Source organism: Spermophilus citellus, assembly GCF_964194105.1.
Source record: "Spermophilus citellus genome assembly, chromosome: 10".
Taxonomy (NCBI): Eukaryota; Metazoa; Chordata; class Mammalia; order Rodentia; family Sciuridae; genus Spermophilus; species Spermophilus citellus.
Genome location: NC_138197.1, coordinates 32,206,627 through 32,227,721, shown reverse-complemented (window position 1 = coordinate 32,227,721; position 21,095 = coordinate 32,206,627). Strand labels below are relative to the sequence as shown.

The following is a 21,095-nucleotide window of genomic DNA, read 5'->3' as shown; positions in this document are numbered from 1 at the left end:
CACACCTTTCCACCATAATGTTCTGCCTCACTCAGGCCCAGAGTAATGGAGTTAGCCAACCATGGCAGAACCCTCGAAAACATGAGCCAAAATAAAACCTTCTGGCATGGTTTCAAGATGGCAGATTAGAGGAAGGCTGCATATTCCTGGGCATCAGAGTGTGTGAGACCTGTAGAGAGTTGACTCCCCTGCCCCATGAATAGATTCTTCTTAGATGCAGACTCCTAGGACAGACCAGCATTGGCCTGGCCCTGGGGACATGTTGATCTAATTTCTCCAGAACAGATACCACCCAGAAAAATCCCTAAGGCCTGATCCAGCTGCTGGAACTCCCCTCCTAGAAATCTGTAGCAACCCCACCCTGGGAGTGTTTCTATCAGATCTGTCTGGGCAAAACTCCAATCAACAGTACTTCTCATTGTGTCCTACCTTATACTGGTATTAATGGTCTCAACTCTCAAATTAAAAGACATAGGCTGGTAGAATGGATTAAAAAACAAGATCCAACTATAAGCTGTTTGCAAGACTCACCTCACAAGCAAAGATAGCCACAGGCTGAAAGGGAGTGAAAATTGATATGCCACTCAAATGAAGCCTAGAAACAATCAGGAGTAGCTACTCTCATACCAACAAAGCAGGCATCCAGCCAATATTAATCAGAAAAGACAAAAGAGGTCCCTTTATACTTGTAAAGTGAAAAATATAACAAAAAGTTATAACAATATTAAATATTTATGCTCCAAACATTGCTGCAGCTAATTACATAAAATAGACACTACTCAAAATAAAGATTCAGATAAATGCCAGTCTGATAATACTGAGTGATTTCAAAATCCCTCTCTCACCAATAGATAGGTCATTCAGATATAAACACAGTAAAAACTCTTCATACCTAAAAAATAGTATAAATCAAATGGACTTAATAGATATATAGAATATTTCATCGAAAAATATCTGAACACACTTTCTTCTAAGTAACTCATGGAACCTTTTCCAAGATAGACCATATTTTAGTCCACAAGACAACTCTTAGCTGATACAAATAAATTTGTTATAATTTCTTGCATCTTCTCTGTTCATAATGGAGAAGAAAATGCAATAATAAAATATATTCAGGTTCAACCAAAAAGAAAATGTTACTAAGGAGGCAAAAATTAACAAAAAAAAAGATGACAAAAATATGAATATACCATATTTTCTCCAAATGTATCAATAATACATTAACAGTAGATGAACTGCATATACCCATTATAATCAAAGATTGTCAAAGTATATTAGAAGTGAGCAAAATTCAACATTGCATTAATTTCAAGAGACCTACACAGTAAATACTAGCACACAGGTCAAACACAAAATAATGGGGAAAAAATACCATGTGAAGAAATTTGGTATGATTATATTATTGTCATACAAATTTGACTTTATGGAAAGAAGAGTTGCTAGAAATAAAGAAGAATATTTCAAAATTATAAAGGGATATCATAGAACTAAAACTTAAAAACCTATTTTAAATTTGTATGTAACTAAAAACAAGCCTCAAAATATATGGAGCAAATAAAACTGAAAAAAAACATGAAAAAGAAATAGGCAATTAGATTAAGAAATTTTACATACCTGTGTCAATAACTGATGGAAAAAAATAGACCAAAATGAGTAGATAGCTGGAAGTTTTTGAATAATGATTAACAACTTTGATTAATTTATACATATAAAACTCTGAAATAAAAAGTATAAACAATACATTTTCAAGTTCAGATGGAGCATTTATGAAAAAAACACCAAGGACTGGTTATGTAGCTCAGTGGTAGAATACTTGTCAACATGAACAAGGCCCAGTTTCAGTCCCCGTCACCACAAAAGTAAAAAATAATACTAGAACACAAAATTTCAAAGGTTGAAAGCATGGTGAGTAGTTTCTCTCCTCACAATGCAATTCAGCTAGATATTAATAATTAAATGCTAGAAATATTTTAATGATTTGGAACTTAAATTATGAATAAAACATCGGAAATTACAATAAATTCTTATCTTGATGATAACATATAACAACTTAAAACTTATATATAACCAACTGTGATTGGAGTCAAATTAATGGATATAATAAAAAAATAAGATCTGAAAATTAAAAATGCAAATATTTTAGATATATGGAAGGCAAAAGAATATCAAGCTCAACCCAAAGAAGTAATGAATAATAAAGAAAATTATAGATAGAAATCAATGAATTATAGGGAAAATATACAGGAAAAATTAATTAAGCCAAATTTTTCTAAAAAGACATAAAATTAATCCTATTTGAGCATGATTAAATGAAATCATGAGGAAGAAAATGAAGAGAAATAATTATCAGAAAAAAATAAAACCCTGGAATAATTATCACCTGTTAGAGTGGCATATTAAAATGAGAAAGATGACATTAATATCTATTATTTCTATTTTTACTTAGTAGACTACTAGACCTCAAAACTACTTCAAATAATGGGAAAAATATTATAAAAATTAAAAAGAATGAAACTATAATAATTTGCCGACTACATGATTGCAGAAAATTTACAAATACAGAAAATCCAAAATCTACAATTATGTGATTAGAAATTATGGCTCAATTATAACAGCACTCACAAGTTCAATATTCAAAATAAAAGCAAAAAATTACCTCAATTAATAGCAATAGACAGTTATAAGACAAAATTGAAAAGCTGGAGTACTTACAAAAACAAAAAAAAAGACAGAAGACCCGGGAGAAAATCTAATCAATGATGTAAAAAATCTCCAAAAAACTAAGGATGTAAATAAATGGACACAAACAACACATAGATGAATTGAAAAACTCCATATTGTCAAAGTAAATTACTCTCAAATTTACCTTTAGATTAAAATCAAACCTCAAACTATCATTATGCTTTTTTTGATGGAAAATGACAACTTAATTCAAAATGTACTCTATTTGGAAAAGACCAAGAATGGGAAGAAAAACAACAAAGTTGGAGCTGTTATTTTAATTCAAATTTACTATGTCAAGATTTGTATTTGTAGAATCATGAATTCAAAGCCAGCCTCAGCAACTTAACAAGGACCTAAGCAACTCAGTAAGACCCTGTCTCTGAATTTGAAAAATACAGAAAAAAGGGCTGGGTATTTGGCTCAGTGGTTAAGTGCCCCTGGTTTCAACTCCTGATATCAAAGGTCATAATGATTATGGTAGTGTGGTCTTGGTGCAAGATAAACACTGAAACAATGATACAGAATGGCATCTGGATTCCCTGAAGACCTTAAAAGAACATGCTACAGGGATACTGCCACATCGATGTTCATAGCAGCACAATTCACAATAGCTAGACTGTGGAACCAACCCAGATGCCCTTCAATAGATGAATGGATAAAAAAAATGTGGCATTTATACACCATGGAATATTACGCAGCACTAAAAAATGACAAAATCATGGAAGTTGCAGGGAAACGGATGGCACTAGAGCAGATTATGCTTAGTGAAGCTAGCCAATCCCTAAAAAACAAATACCAAATGTCTTCTTTGATATAATGAGAGCAACTATGAACAGAGCAGGGAGGAAGAGCAGGAAGAAAAGATTAACATTAAACAGAGACATGAGATGGGAGGGAAAGGAAGAGAAAAGGGAAATTGCATGGAAATGAAGGGAGACCCTCATTGCTCTACAAAATTACATATAAGAGGTTGTGAGGGGAATGGGAAAATAAACAAGGAGATAAATGAATTACAGTAGATGGGGTAGTGAGAGAAGATGTGAGGGAAGGGGAGGGGGGATAGTAGGGGATAGGAAAGGTAGCAGAATACAACAATTACTAATAGGGCATTATGTAAAATTGTGGATGTGTAACCGACGTGATTCTGCAATCTGCATTTGGGGTAAAATTGGGGGTTCATAACCCACTTCAATCTAATGTATGAAATATGATATGTCAAGAGCTTTGTAATGTTGTGAACAACCAATAGAAAAATAAAAATAAAGTGGATTCCACACACAAAATAAAATAAAATAAAATAAAATCATTTAAAAAAAAAGAAAAAAAAACAGAATGGCATCTGGAAAGTCTCAGACCTGTCTGTACTCTGTATGTGACAGAGGTGGCAATGCAATGCAGAACTAGTCTTTTCAGGAAAGAGTCCTGAATCTATGAAATCGTATTTCTATCTTGCTAAAAATTCAACTTTAACCAGGCATGGTAGCAAAAGCCTGTAATCCCAGCAGTTTGGAGGCTGAGGCAGGAGGAACATGAATTCAAAGCCAGCCTCAACAACTTAACAAGGACCTAAGCAACTCAGTGAGACCCTGTCTCTAAACTTGAAAAATACAGAAAAACAGGCTGGGGCATGGCTCAGTGGTTAAGTGCCCCTGGTTTCAACTCCTGATATAAAAAAAAAAAAACAATTTTAGAAAGATTATATAATTATATGAGAAATAAAAATAACTGTACAAGAAATTACTCATACTCTTGGGACAGACAATTTTCTTTTAAAGGCCATAAGAAGTGCTATGGTTACAAGAAAGAGTTGATGAGACGTTAAAATAATTTGGATCACCCACAAACACCATTAACAGAGTGAAAACAAAAGGCCAAGTGTCAAATATGTACAATAAATATATATATACTTGCACCAAGAGTCACTGAGTCATGATTATTTGTAACATCACTATTTTTAATGGTTAAGAATTGGAAAAAAAAAACTTAAATCTCCATCATTAGTTGAATGGATCAACATGCAGCCATGTGGTCATTCAGTGGAACACTACACAGCAATAACAGTGAATGAAAAAGCACTTCTATCAACACAACTATAGATGAATCACAAACATAATAATGATTCAAAGAAGTTATACATGAAAAAAAATTGCATGATTTTACAAAACATTTAAAATATTTTATGGCAATGCAAATCAGGAGAGTGGTTTCCTACCGGGGGGTTTAGTAATTGGTGGGTGTGAAGGTAGCTTCTGGAGCTGGTTAATGTTCTTTGTTAATTGAGATTGGAGTTACATTCTATTTTGATTCATCAAGTCATACAATTATTGATTCTATACTTTTCTCTACGAATTGTACTTAAGTAATAATTTTTTTAAAGATATCATCACTCTTTACACTCCTTGACTTGAACTGAAATAGTAGAAGAACCACATTTCACCACAGAATGCCTCACTTTTGAAGTCTGTTCTCCATGCTGTCTGCTCTTAGAAACATGTCACTCAATGAGCAAACTGAGTACCATTCAACCCTAATTTCTCTTACCTGAGCAGACCACAGAGGCTGTGTTTCCATGGGCACAGGCAGGAACACCCAGGGCAGTCACAGGGCAATTCCACAGGAAGGACTCAGACCCTGAGCAGTGGAATCGGTCTCTCCAGATCTCATCTCCTCCTTCCACAAAGTACTCTCCCTTTGGGGTGGAGATGGCAACTCCACAGCCCAGCTGACGGCAAACTACATTGGCATTGGCCATATCCCAGTGGGAGGCACAGAGTGTTCTCCAGCCTCCAGAGGTCTTCATCTCCACTTGACCCTCACACTGAGAGCTGCCATTTTTCATGAGCCTGACTTCTGTGTATTCTGACAGGAGAAGACAGGATTTCAGCAAACTCAGACATTTTTTTTTACCTGCACAGAATGTGAAGAGAAGTTAAAGTCCTGCTATCTCACCTGAGCAGACAATATGCACAGCCTCTCTGTGAGGGCAGTTGCCTCCAGGACAGGGTACTCTAGGGCAGAACCAGAGCTCAGGCTCCTGCCCCGCACAGTGGAACTCTTCAGCCCAGATCTGTTCACTGTCCTCTCTGAGGGGCAGGTTCCCCAGGACAGATGCAGCCTTGCCACATCCCAGCTCAGCACAGATGACCTGGGCTGTGGCTAATGTGAAATTCCCATCAGATACTGGAGTCCATCCTCCTCCAGAATTCACTTCCACTCGCCCAGAGCAAGGTCCATGTCCTCCAACCAGACGCACAAATCCTAAGGGAGAGAAAACAAACAAGTGAATGTCTGCCTTGGAATTTGGAAGCAACATGTAAAAGGCAATGGTATGAAATTTTTCTTTTCCCAAGGACAGTATCTCAGGAATGGATTCAAAAGTTGGTTTCAGAATGGGACCTCCATAAGCAAGCATCTGAAGAGAAATCATTTGGAATGGCTGACTCCTAGGAACATAAAATTAGGGGTTGGTCAGAAAAGAGGATTCCTTTTCTAGGGACCTAAACCTGCAGGATCCAAGGAAACTGCACAATTGATGGGCTTTCAAACTTGTATGCAAAGATATGGAAAAAAATTCAGAGGTAAAAAGAAATCAGTATACAAGAGGGAAGAGACCTATCAGTAAGACAAGGTTTGAAAGCCATCCTGAGGCTTCTGGAGCTCAACTTTAGATCAGCTTTCTTTCCCAGAAGCCAGTCTTTAAGTGACTGAGGACAAGGGAAAACTCATGAGACTTGGATCTATGAATGCATATCCAACTATAGACAGACTGATGACTCAAGGTAAGAAATATAAATATTATAGCTAGTCCATTTTTATGGTTTTACATTCCATTCTTAGATAATTTTTCATGGCAAAAAATTCCATGAACTTCTTAGGTGAAGTAAGTGGGGGGGAAAGTTGCACACAGATGAGTCTGGATATTGAGAAAGCCCGAAGTGTTTGAGGAGAAAGGGTGCTAGAGGTCCTATCTATCTCTGTTGAAACCCTGGGATTTATCCATGAACCTGGAGAGAATGAGTTCTCACTGGGAATATACTAGATAACTGAGTTTGATGATAGTTTAACCCTAGGAGTTTTTCTTCTGAGATACAGGAATCTTAGCAATTGCTAAGGAATGATAGTGATTGGCTTTAATCCAATCATTATGCTCTCTGTGTACCCCTCTAGTATTTGAGTTTTCACATTAAACCTGTGCACTGCAAGAGAGAGAGAGAGATAGAGAGAGAGAGAGAGAGAGAGAGAGAGAGAGAGAGAGAGAAATAAAGCAGAATGTAAATAAATAATTCATAATTTGTAAAATCCACTTTGCAAAAGCCTCAATACACCACAAAAAATGAATCCTGCTTGTTTATATAATTATACTGCATTAATTGAAATAATAACAATTATAATAGAAGGGAGACCAGTAGAGTAGAAGAAGCTGATTGAGGAGAGAGGAGGGAGGAGGGACGGAAAAGGAAAGGTACTGAGGAATGAGATTGATCAAATTATGTGCATGTATTAATATGGCATAAAAATACCACTATTATGTATAATGATAATGTATCAATAAAATTTCTTTTAAAAGTCTCAGTATGGATGAAATATTTATGGACATAAATATTTATTTGTCATAAATACTTGTCAAATACATTTTTAACACATTCCATCACCCTCTGCTCCTTTTTTCTAATAACTACCCCCTCCATCCTTTCCCGTTTCTCCTACTTTAAACAAGATAAAAACAATCTTAAAAGATACAGTCGGTCTGGGGTTGTGGCTCAGCAGTACAGTGCTTACCTCACACATGTGAGACCCTGGGTTTGATCCTCAGCACCACATAAAAATAAATTTAAAAATAAAAGTATAAAAAAAAGATACAGATGTGGGCTGGGGATATAGCTCAGTTGGTAGAGTGCTTGCCTCACATGAACAAGGCCCTGAGTTCAATCCTCAGCACTACAAAAAAAGAATAGATACAGATGCTTGGGAAAGAAGATTAAAAAGTGAGAAGCAACAGTGGTAGAAGTTGTGAGCTGTGGCAACTATTGGTATAGTGCTTGTCTAGCATACGCAAGGCCCAAGTTTCAATCTCCAGCACCTTGAAAATAATAAGAAAAAAGTGAAGTGTGGGTGGGATGTGTGACAGGTAAAAGTATGATTGCTGGAAGTTTTGAAATTAAAGGATATATGTGCATATATATATATATATATATATATATATATATATATACACATACACATATATATTAAAGGATACGTATATATACATATGTCTATATATGTGTATATATGTATGTGTATATATATGCATATATGTGTGTGTGTGTATATATATATATATATATATATATATATTATATATATATATATATATATATATATATATATATTTGGTCACCCAAGAAACATATTTTGAAAAGAATGAAAGGTAACAATGAAAAATAGTAAAATTTTTCACACAGCACAATCTCCTGGTTTCTGAGCATACTCATGATTATCTGTGCATATGCTAGAGTGCTTTCTGGTAAAGGACTGTGACTGTATAGGCATGCAAACTTTGAGGCAAGTATGACAGCAAAGTTTCTAAAAGAAATGACTATTAGCAACTAATAGTCTATTTAGAAAAATCTAAGTTAGATTCCACCTTCACCAAAGCTGACCAAACCAAAATTAATTCTAAATGAATCAAAGTTTAAAAGTGAAAATTAGTCATCAGTTTTTAAAGAAAATATGGATGAATATTTTATAACTATTAAAGCAGGGTATGGGTTTCCAAATGTTCTGACAAAATTGAAATCACAAAGTAATAGATGGATATATTTGATTATATTAAAATTAGGCATATTTATATGAGAAAAGAAATAAAATTACTGGAAAATTACCAGCTGATAACTGAAATATATAACTATAAAAGGATAAATATGTTTGATGTATTATGAGAACTGACAATATGTTTTTTTAATTTTTAGTTGTAGGTAGACACAAAACCTTTATTTCTTTATGTGGTGCTGAGGATCAACCCAGTGCCCCATATATGAGAGGCAAATGCTCTACCACTGAGCCACAACCCCAGCCCAGAACTGACAATCTTAAGTATGAATTCACCATGCTTTGGTTTGGATAAGTGTCCCCAATGGCCCAGCTAGTGATACTATTGGGCAGTAGTGGAACCTTTAAGAGACAGGGCTTAATGGAAGGAAGTTAGGTTGTCCAGGGCATGCCCTAGAAGGGATACTGGCCCCCTGGCCTCTGCACTTCCTGGCTACCACAATGTAAGCAGCTTCCTCTGACACGTATTCCCACCATGTTATACTGCCTTGCCACAAACCAAAATCAATAGCCTAACCTAACGTGAACTAAAACCTCCAAAATTATGAGCCAGAGAAAACATTTCTGGAAATTTTCAAATCATTTGGTGAGAGCAGAGAAGAGGCAGCTGCCCCTGCTGCACAAAATCCCACTCCCCAGCACCAGTCCCAGCCTGCTCCCCAGCTGTAGAAAATGGTGAATGAAAACACATACTATGATGTTTTGGGGGGTCAAACCCAATGGCACCTAGGAAGAATTGAAAAAAGGCTTATAGGAAACTGGCCTTGAAGTACCATCCTGATAAGAATCCAAATGAAGGAGAAAATTTTTAAAGGATTTTTCAAGCTTATGAAGTTCTCTCTGATGCCAAGAAAAGGGAATTACATGACAAAGGAGGAGAACAGGCAATTAAGGAGGGTGGAGCAGATGGTGGCTTTTGGCTTCCCCATGGACATCTTTGATATGGCTTTTGGAGGAGGAGGAGGAAGGATGCAGAGAGAAAGGAGAGGTAATTTTGTTGTGTATCAGTTCTCAGTAACATTAGAAGATTTAATAATGGTGCAACGAAAGAACTGGCTCTGCAAAAGAATGTGATTTGTGACAAGTGTGAAGGCCAAGGTGACAAGAAAGGAGCAGTAGAGTGCTGTCCCAACTGCCGAGGTACTGGAATGCAAATAAGAATTCATCACTTAGGACCTGGAATGGTTCAGCAAATCCACTCTGTGTGCATGAGCCCCAGGGCCACGGGGAACAGATCAGTCCTAAAGATAGAGGTCAAAGCCACAACAGAAGATAGTTGGAGAGAAGATTCTAGAAGGTTCATATTGACAAAAGTATGAAAGATGGATAGAAGATAACATTCCATAGTGAAGGAGACCAAGAGCCAAGACTGGAAACAGGAGATATTATCATTGTGTAAGATCTGAAAGACCATTCTGGTTTGGGGGATTTTTTAATAGATTTTTTAAAAAATTTTTTAGTTGTACTTGGGCACTATACCTTTATTTTATTTATTTAATTTATATGGCACTGAGGATAGAACCCAGTGCCTCACACATGGTAAGCAAACACTTTACCACTGAGCTACAATCCCAGCCCCTATCCTGCTATTTTTTACTGGACAAGGAGAAGACCTTTTCATGTGTATGGACTACAGCTGGTTGAAGCACCAGGTGGCTTCCAGAAGCCAATATCCACTATTCATAATCGAACCATAGTCATCACCTCTCATCCAGAGCAGATTGTTAAGTATGGAGATATAAAGTGTGTGCTAAATAAAGGTATGCCAATTTATCACAGACCGTATGAAAAGGGTTGCTTAATCATCAAGTTTAAGGTAAACTTTTCTGAAAATGGCTTTCTCTTTCCTGACAAACTCTGCTAGAAAAACTCCTACTTGAGAGGAAGGAAGTAGAAGAAACTGATGAAATGGATCTGGTAAGACTGGTAGACTTTGATCCCAATCAGGAAAGATGGTGCCAATATAATGAAAAAGCATATGATTATGATGAACAACATGGCAGAGGTGGTGTTCAGTGTAAGACCTCTTAATAGGGCCAGTAAATAACACCCACTGCAGGCATTTTATATGCAGTAGTTAATGAGTGAAGGACTACAATCAAAATATGCTTACACTTCTTATTGTTTTGTTTTAATATTCAATTATAGTAGTGTTTTAAAAATTAAAGGAAAAATAAATGCAAGTATAAAAGCTCTGAGTTTACCTTATATGTATAATGACTTTGTTGTGCAAGAAGTTGTTAAATATTTATAAAAACTATTTTTTTTAAAGTTACCCTAGCATCTGTTAGGCCATACCTTGTAATTTATTTCAAATGTGCACATGGACAAACTTAGACAAACATCTTTCAAGAGATGTGTATTATTCAATTAATTTAAAAATTTTCCATAGATTATACCCCCCTCCTTTTTTTTTTCTTTTTCAATACTAGGGATGAATCCAGAGGGGCTCTACAACTGAGATATACTGCCAGCCCCTTTAAATTCTTTTTATTTTGAGACAGGATCTTAATTAGTTGTTGAGGCTGTCCTTGAACTTGAGATACTCCTTCCTCAGCCTCCTGAGTTGCAGGGATTACAGGCAAGTGCCACTGAACCTGACCATAAATTGTATTTCCAATGATGTGTGTTAGTCAGGTTTCCATTCCTGTAATGATCTTTTAAGATCATCCTCTTTAAAGAAGAAATAGTTTTTTAAGAGATAACACAACAGAAGGGAAGTTTACAAGTGCCAACTCCTAAGAAGCAGTATATTATGATAAACCCCTTTTTTAGAAAGGTATCATTTCTTTCACTGATACCACAAGCTAAATTATACATTCAAGTTCAAGGCCAGCCTCACAACTTAGAAAGACCCTGTCTCAAAAAAGTTTTAAAGGGGCTAGTAGTATATCTCAGTTGTAGAGCACCCCTAGGTTCATCCCAAATACTACAAAAAAAAAGTGGGGGAGATATAATCTATGCAAAATTTCTTTTAATTATTTGAATAATATACATCCTTTAAAACATTTTTCCTCTCTAAATATAAAATTCTATATGCCAAAATAAAAGAACATTATTTTCCTATCATATGCCAGATAACAAATAATTTTTCCCCAGGTTACATATCTAGAAAGAAACCAAGCAGCTTGTCTTCCAGAATTTGTACTGCTAACTTCTATGCTATGAGAAACATGAAGTTTGTTTCAATCTTCAGTAAAGGAGTTGCCAAATAAATATTACTTCTCTAGATTTGAATATAATACAATCATTTTTATTAGAGCATCATATTTTACATCATATTAAAGTTCCTTTAGACAGTTATATGTACAAGAAATTGGTTTTCAAGCAACCATTTTTAATCTAATTTAAAATCTATTTTATGCCAAAATAATTTTGATACATTGTTAAGTTGAAAAAAACAGTCTTTGATAAAAGCAAACATAATAGAAATTCTGAAATAAGTTCTGGGAGGTTAAGGGAGATTGGGAAGAATTTTTGCTGTTTGGGTTTTTGACTCATCAAAATCACTCTACCTCATCTTCTAATAATCTCCTTACTAACTGTGCTTCTTTTTTTTTTTTTTTTTTTTTTGTAGTTGTAGTTGGACATATAGACAACATGTCATTATTTTTAGGGGATGCTGAGGATCAAACCCAGTGCCTCACACATGCTAGACAAGCACTCTGCCACTGAACTGCAGCCCCAGCCCCCTGTGTTTCTGATGGGATGCCAATCATAGAAACTTAATCCTATCCAGCAAAGAGCAAGAAAGAGAAATGATGGCCACTGATTGTCTAAAGTCTCTAAAACCAGTTCTGCTCATAATTGTCATATGAACTTATAACTCCCTCTACTGTACTAGTTTCTGTCTCCTTGGCATCAATACCACCTCTCTACAGAATTATCTGTCTCAGTATCCCAGAATTCTTTTCCAGGTTAGATTTTGCCACTAGAAGGAATTTGGGTGAGATCTGGAAGACAAAGATAAAGTCAATGCCAATATTCTCAGAAAGTTGCAGAGGTCAGTTGTGGAGGTAATGAGATGCAGTAGCTTCCACTGACATGACAATTACTCCTGATGCAATAGCTTCCACAGACACGTCACCATCTGCATTTCTCCCCAAAATTCCCAAGACAGTGTCTCATGCTTCTCTGTAATTGCTCATCCCCTCCCTTGTTCACAGCTTCAGGGGACAATTTCTCTCACGTTCCAGAGGAAAACTTCTGCAGCTCATGGTAGCTAAGAAGCAGAAAGGGAGAGAGGCCAGGAACAAGGTATGATAATCAAGGGCACAATCCCAGTGACCTACTTCCTCCACAATGCACCACCTACAGTTTCCTCCTAGTTGTCCATTCAAATTATTAATCCACCAGTGGATTAATCCTCTGATGAGGTTCAAACCCTTACGAGCTAATCACTTCCCAAAAGCCATACCTCTGGAACTGTCACATTGTGGGTCAATTTTTCAACACATGAAATTTTGGGGACATTCCAGATCCAAACAAAATATTCTACCCTTGGCCCCAAAAAACTCATGTTCATCTCACAATGCAAAATTCAGTCCATTTCCAAGAGTCCCCATAGTTTTAATAGTTCTAGCATTTCTCAAAAATCCAAATCCAAAATCTCCTCTATGACTCAAGACACGCTCTTATTTATGATGTCCCAGTAAAAATCAAACCAATCTGCACCTCAGACAGAACATTAATCTCCAGGATACATAAAGAACTCAAAAACCTTAACACAAAAAGTAAATAAATAAATAACTCAATTAATAAATGGGCAAAGGAACTGAACAGACACTTCACAGAAAAATAAATATGATCAGTCAATAAATACATAAAAAATGTTCAACATCACTAGCAATTAGAGAAATGCAAGTTAAAACTACACAGAGATTTCATCTAACTCCAGTCAAAATGGCAGTTATCAAGAATACAAGTAACAATGAATGTTGGTGAGGATGTTGGTGAAAAGGTTCACTCATACATTATTGCTGGTGGGACTGCAAATTGGTGCAACAATTATGAAAGCAGTATGGAGATTCCTCAGAAAACTTGGAATGGAACCACCATTTGACCCAACTATCCCACTCCTTAGGATAGTTGGATATCCTTAGGATAATTTATACCCAAAGGACTTAAAACCAGCACACTATAGTGACTCAGCCACATCAATGTTTACAGCAGCACAATTCACAATAGCTAAGCTATGGAAACAAACTAGGAGCCCTTCAACAGATGAATGGATAAAAAAAATATGATACATATACACTTGGAATATTACTCAGCTATAAAGTAGAATGAAATTATGTCATCTGCCAGTAAATGGATGGAACTGAAAACTATCATGCTAAGTGAAATAAGCCAATCCCAAAAAAACAAAGGCCAAATGTTCTCTCTGATATGCTGACACTAACTCACAATAGATGGCAGGAAAGAAGGAGTGGAGGTTGACTGTATTAGACAGGGGGAATTGAAGGGAAAGTGGGAATGGGAATGAGAAAGGCAGTAGAATAAACCATACATAACTTTCCTATGTTCATATATGAATACATGGCCAGTGTAACTCCACATCATGTAGAATCACAAAAATTGGGAAGTTATACCCCATGTATATATGATATGTCAATATACAATCTACTGTCATATATACCTAAAAAGAACAAATCAAAAGAAAAAAAATCAAAGGGCAATACCTTCAACTTACAATGGCACAGAGTAAACATTCCCATTCCAAAGAAAGAAATGGGGTCATAGAAGGGATGCGACCAAAACAAGGCAAACAATAAAATCTGGAGCAGCTGGTGGCAAGATGTGAGTCCCACGGGGCTTGACCAACTCTGCTGCCTTTGGCCCTGTTGGTTGCAGTCCACAGGCCTCTCCCTTGGGCTGGCTCTGCTTGCTCTCTACAGCTTTCTTCAGCAGACATTCCTCATTCCTGGCATTTCTAACATCCTAGGTTCTCCATTACAGCTTCACTTTCATAGCTTCATGCATCACCCTCTTTGGGGCTGCCTGCAGGGATTCTGACCCTGAGATACACTGTGTGGCCTCACAGTGTTTGGAATCTTGGTGGAATCTTCCATGACCCCATAACTCTTGCATTCTTCATGCCTGAAAAACCAGCACCATATGGATGATGATCCACTGCCAGTCCAAGCACTGTCCAGGTCCCCCTGGGCATGGCTTCAGTGGTCTCTGAGTGCCTGAGTGGCTGAACATGGATGAAACATTCTTACAGAAACATCTTCCAAGGCAGCCCTGTGCAAGCAGGGTGACCCAGTGTTCTCTTCTCAAAGTAAAGTCTTTCAAATGAACTTTCATTTCTAGGCTCTTGAGCATTCCATGGGTCTGGTCTCGATTTCTAGATAACCTCAGGCTTCTTTCTTATTGTCTTGGTGCAAAGTAATCCTTTCACTTTAATGGCTCTAATCTCCTCAGCAACCACAACTTCCTTGGCCCAAATTTTACACCCACTTTTCTGACCAAACGGCAAATTTTCCAAATCTTTCCAATCTGCTTTTCGCTACCGATTCTCCTTTTAAATATGGCTAAAATTTTCCAGCAATATCCATACCACTGTCCTAATGCTTTGCTGCCCTGAAATTTTCCCCACCAGATTAATTAATCCATTACCTTTAAATTCAGTTTCACATAGTCTCTGAACATGGGTAAAATGTAGACAAGTTTTTTGCCAGAATGCAACACAAATAGCCTAGTCCTATTCCCACTAGAATTTTCATTTCCATCTCAAACCTTATAAGCACAATCTTTATTATCTGTATTCCTATTAGCATTCTGGTCTTCTGAGCTCACACCAGAATCATCCAATAAGCACCCACATACAACATTCTAAGGCTCTCTAGCCTGCAGATCCAAAATTTTCCAAATTCCTCCCACAAACCAGTTCCAAAGGCTTCTGAAACACATGTTCATGTACAGTCACAGCAATGACCCTATTTCTTGGGTACCAGTTTTCTGTATTAGTCAGCTTCTCATCACAGTGACCAAAATACCTGATGTAAACAGCTTAAAGGAGGAAAAATTAATTTTAGTTCATAGCTACAGAAATTTGAATCCATAGTCAACTGGCTTCATTATTATGGGCACAGGTGAAGCAGAACATCATGGAAGAAGGGCATTGCAGAGGAAAGCTTTACAGCTCACGGCAGCCAAGAAGCAAAAAGGAAAAAACAAGGAAGGGATATAGTTCCCAAGGGCACAACCCTTGTGACCTACTTTCTCCAGCCATGCCCAAACTGTCCAACAAGAGAGACATACTTAATGTGGATTCATTTAAGAATTGGCAAAAGTCTCCATGTAAAGGAATGCACAATGGGATTTACTCTTAACACTGCCACACAGCTCCTATCTATCATCTATCTCCTATGAATGTAAATTTTGTCACTACCATAACATTTTAGAGACCTTTTCAGCAGCTGCTGCAGGTATACCTGCATTAAACCTCATAGTTGCTAAGAGATTCTAAAACCCACATCATAATTTGCTTTAGCCTAAACTTACAGGAACTCAAATGGGCCAATGTAGCAAGAAATCAAAGGAGCAGGAAGAAAAAAAAACACTATCCCTTTTAAATTGACTTCACTATAACTCCCTAAAATGTTAAATCTGAGAACCCACTACCAACAATACCCACAAAGCTAAACTGGCTGCGTCGTATAAGATAACCCAGAAAAGACATAGATACTCCTTTACCTGAAGCCCTGGCTAGGGTCCCAGAGGCCCATCCTACTTAGCAGGGCCCAGATGCATGGAGTCAAAGAGAACTAATATCTTTGGGTTAGTTCCTGGCTCTAGACTAGACTCTTGCCTATGGTTCTGGAAATTGAAGACAGACAAGTTTTATAGCAGGACTAGGAGATGAGGAATGTCCTATAGTCTTCTGATTATGTTTAGGAATTACTTACCCCAAATGCATTTTAATAAACCCTGTGTCGGGGCTGGGGTTGTGGCTCAGCCGTAGAGCACTTGCCTAGCACATGCAAGGCCCTGGATTCGATTCCTCAGAACCACATAAAAATAAATAAACAAAATAAAGGTATTGTGTACAACTAAATAAATAAATAAATATTTAAAAAATAAAATAAACCCTTTGTGGATTCTTAGGGCTTGGACCTGACTTTATGTCCAAACTTCTAAATATTCCTATCAAGTTCTATTTCAGAACCATTAATACTTTTACCAAAACATGACTGACCATAAATCAGGGATCCTCATGCTTACAAAGTACACTAGGGGAAACTGAGGCCCAGAGCTTCATTCAATACCTAAGGAAAAAAGACTGACAGAGATCTCCATGTCCTAAGGTAGATAGTTGTAGAGCAGCTTCACAACACAGATCACCTAGCTTCCAAGTTAGACTCTGTGATTCCCCACCTCCCTGCCTCTTAAGATGCATCACAGAGATTTGAAGGAGGGAGTGACCCTCAGGTCTGAAATCTTCATTATCTAGAGCTAAGTAAGCACTTATTTTCCTTTGAGCGCCTAACGCTCTAGGAATCACTCTGAGAAGAAGGCTCAAGTATACTCAAAAGGCAACAGTGCTATATTCCGTAGTCTTCCCAAGAATGACACAGGCATTCCTACTCAAGATCCCCACCAGACCATACAGGCCTTACCTGAGCAGATGACTCCAATTTCCTTATCACGGAATAAGATATATTGACTAGGAGTTTTCAATTGAAAGTATGCACAATCATTGATAGTTAGCTCTGTCCCTTGACAGCCAAGACTTAGAAACCAAATGGGCCCAAATGAGACCCTTGACTCAAAATGGGCCCTTCTAAGAGCCTCAACAGCAACTCCACATCCCAACTGTCTGCACACCACAGCTGCCTCCTTCAAGTGCCACTGGAAACTAAATACACTGCCCCATTTTTCTTGGTGCTTCACCTCTACTCTCCCCTCACAGCGGTGGCCTCCATTCTTCAACCTCAGCTCCATACCTGCAAGACAGACACAGACACAGTGCATGAGGTTAGGAGACCATATGTGGTATGCTGATAATATTCTAAAATTAACTCTGGGGAAAAAAGAATTCCTGACATATGTTATTTGTTGATTTCTTTTACTTTTTTTTTTCTTTTTTTTTTTTTTTTTGGTGTAAATATCCCCACTGTGTGTGTGTGTGTGTGTGTGTGTGTGTGTGAAAGAGATACTCAGAATTGAACTCAAGGGCATTCTACCACTAAATTACTTCCCCAATCCTTTTTTTTTTTTTTTTTTTCATTTTGAGACCGGGTCTCACTAAGTTGCCAAGGCTGACTTCAAACTTGTGATCCTTCTGCTACCCAAGTAGCTAAAATTACAGGCATGAGCCATAATGTCCATAATGTGGCCATTAAGTATTTATGGCATCACTAAACATGGAGTTGGAAAGACCTCACAATTATATCTCATTAGCTGTTAGGACCAGCTCTGGGCACACCACTGGGAACAGACCTTCTGAAAACTCTGGATATAAATGTGTCTAAAGCTGGGAAGGGTCCAGCCTCCCCATCTTAGTTACAGATCACACAGTCATCAGGCCAGTGGAAGAATCTCCTCTCTCCTCTTCAATCCCTTAGGAAGCACTCTTATTTATCTTAGAAACAAACAGACTGTAGTTAGCAGCCTCTAAAATGCCCCAATTATTTCAGCCTCCTGGTATTTATGCCCTTGTGTAATCCCCACCTTGAATGTGGGTTGAAAATATAACTTGACTCTAACAATAGAATTTGACAAAACTGATGAGACTTCACATAAGAGATTAGGCTGTGATTGAAGGGATGGAGGAGGGACGTGAAAAAGGAGAGAATATGGAATAGATTTAACAAAATCACACTATGTGCATGTATAAATATACCACAGTGAATTCCAACTTTGTGTATGTGGATAAACTACCAATCACAAATAAACCAATTAACAAGTAAAAGGAAGGTCAGTAGAGTAGAGGAAGGTGAATAGGGGGAAGAAGGAAGAAAGGGAAGAAAAGAGGAGGTACACCAGGGACTGGAATGGAGTAAATCAAATTCCATGCATGTATGATTTTGTCAGAATAAGCCCAACTATATGTATAATTGCAAAGCTTTAATAAAAATTATAATAAAATAAAAAGAAGACTGGCTTCTCTCTTGTTGACCTGTCTTGCTTTCTTGATTGCTTACTCTGATGAAGCCAGTTGTGATGTTGTGAGTTGTGTTATAGAGATTCATGTGGCAAAAAACTGAATGAGGTCTCTAGCCAACAGCCAGTAAGGAGCTGTTCTCAGTTCAACAATCCATGAAGGCCTAAATCCTATCAATAATGATGTGACTGAGTTTGAGTGGAATGCACCAGTAGTTGAACCTTAAGATGAAAAATCAAGATAATATCTTGTATTCTATCAGATCACAATGGAATGAAATTAGACATTAATGATAAATGACAGAAACCATTCTAATACATGGAGATTAAATTATACACTTTTGAATGATGAATGATAGCAAAAGAAATCAAGAGATAAATTTTAAAATTTGAAAAATTCTTAGTAGTGAATAAGACTAGGGATACAACATATCAAAATCTCTGGGACAGAATTAAGGTAGTTCTAAGGGTAAAGTTCATAGCATGGAGCTCACACATTAAGAGAATAGAATGAGCTTTTTCACAACGGGTTTGCCACCAGAACACAGGTGTTGTGAAAACCACCGCTAAATCAAAGCCAAAATGGGAAAGGAAAAGACTTACATCAACATGGTTGTCATTGGACACGTAGATTCGGGCAAGTCTACCACTACTGGCCATCTGATCTACAAATGTGGTGGGATCCACAAAAGAACCATTGAAAATTTTGAGAAGGAAGCTGCTGAGATGAGAAAGGGCTCTTTCAAGTATGCCTGGGTCTTGCATAAACTGAAAGCTGAACGTGAGCGTGGTATCACCATTGACATCTCCCTGTGGAAATTTGAGACCAGCAAGTATTATGTGACTATCATTGATGCCAGGACACAGAGACTTTATCAAAAACATGATTACAGGCACATCTCAGGCTGACTGTGCTGTCCTGATTGTTGCTGCTGGTGTTGGTGAATTTGAAGCTGGTATCTTCAAGACTGGGCAGGGCAGACCAGTGAGCATGCCCTTCTGGCCTACACACTGGGTGTGAAACAACTAATAGTTGGTGTTAACAAAATGGATTCCAAAGAGCCACCCTACAGTCAGAATAGATATGAGGAAATCATTAAGGAAGTCAGCAACTACATTAAGAAAATTGGCTACAACCCTGACACAGTAGCATTTGTGCCCATTTCTGGTTGGAATGGTGACAACATGTTGGAGCCAAGTGCTAATATGCCTTGGTTCAAGGGATGGAAAGTCACCCTTAAAGACGGCAGTGCCAGTGGAACCACACTGCTTGAATCTTTAGATTGCATCCTGCCACCAACTCATCCAAATGACAAGTCTTTGCGTCTGCCCCTCTAGGATGTCTACAAAATTGGTGGTATTGGTACTGTCCCTGTGGGCCGAGTGGAGACTGGTGTTCTCAAGCCTGGCATGGTGGTCACCTTTGCTCCAGTCAATGTCACAACTGAAGTAAAATCTGTTGAAATGCACCATAAAGCTCTGAGTGAAGCTCTTCCTGGAGACAATGGGGGCTTCAATGTCAAGAATGTGTCTGTCAAAGATGTTCGACGTGGCAAAGTTGCTTGTGACAGCAAAAATGGCTCACCAATGGAAGCAGCTGGCTTCACTGCTCAGGTGATTATCCTGAACCATCCAGGCCAAATCAGTGCTGGCTATGCTCCTGTACTGGATGGTCACACAGCTCACATTGCTTGCAAGTTTGCCGAGCTGAAAGATTGATCGCCATTCTGGTAAGAAGCTGAAAAATGGCCCTAAATTCTTGAAATCTGGTGATGCTGCCATTGTTGATATGGTTCCAGGAAAGCCCGTGTGTGTTGAGAGTTTCTCTGACTATCCTCCTCTGGGTCGTTTTGCTGTTCGTGATGTGAGGCAGACAGTTGCTGTAGGTGTCAAAGCAGTGGACAAGAAGGCTGCTGGAGCTGGCAAGGTCATCAAGTCTGCCCAGAAGGCTCAGAAGGCTAAATGAATATTACCCCTAATACCTGCCACCCCAATCTTAATCAGTGGTGGAAGAACAGTCTCAGAACTGTTTATCTCAATTGGCCATTTAAGTTTAATAGTAAAAGACTAGTTAATAATAACAATGCATCGCAAAACCTTCAGAAGGAAAGGAAAATGTTTCGTGGACTATCTTGTTTTTTGTGTGTGGCAGTTTTAAGTTATTAGTTTTTAAAATCAGTACATTTTAATGGAAACAACTTGGCCAAAAATCTGTCACAGAATTTTGAGACCCGTTAAAACAAAAGTTTAATGAGAAAAAAAGAGAGAGAGAGAATAGAATAATAACAAATAAATAATCTAACATTACATCTCAAGGTTCCAGAAAAAGAACAAACCAACACCAAAATTAGTAGAAGACGGGAAATAATTGAAATCAGAGAATTTTAAAAATACAAAAGATCAATAAAACAAAAAGTTTGTTTTTTAAAAGGATAAACAAAATTGATAAA

At 37.6% G+C, this 21,095-nt stretch overlaps 1 protein-coding gene and 2 pseudogenes across 3 annotated transcripts in view; 2 read left to right on the top strand and 1 right to left on the bottom strand.

Moving 5' to 3' along the window:
- The window catches only part of LOC308658146 (antigen WC1.1-like), a gene marked incomplete at both ends in the record, with an annotated part of 30,508 nt that extends 13,024 nt beyond the window's left edge, over positions 1 to 17,484 (bottom strand). The window contains 3 exons of the mRNA XM_081310773.1: positions 5,266 to 5,583; positions 5,674 to 5,982; positions 17,160 to 17,484. Coding sequence (XP_081166899.1) covers positions 5,266 to 5,583; positions 5,674 to 5,982; positions 17,160 to 17,484 — 952 coding nt within the window. The remainder of the gene's footprint in view (positions 1 to 5,265; positions 5,584 to 5,673; positions 5,983 to 17,159) is intronic.
- Positions 9,208 to 10,566, top strand: LOC308658724 (dnaJ homolog subfamily A member 1-like; annotated as a pseudogene). The gene is made up of 2 exons: positions 9,208 to 9,953; positions 10,111 to 10,566. The product of its transcript is annotated as a dnaJ homolog subfamily A member 1-like (transcript).
- Positions 17,485 to 19,166: 1,682 nt separating the features above from the next.
- On the top strand, positions 19,167 to 20,753 carry LOC308658698 (elongation factor 1-alpha 1-like; annotated as a pseudogene). The gene has a single exon. The product of its transcript is annotated as an elongation factor 1-alpha 1-like (transcript).
- The last annotated feature ends 342 nt before the right edge of the window (positions 20,754 to 21,095 follow it).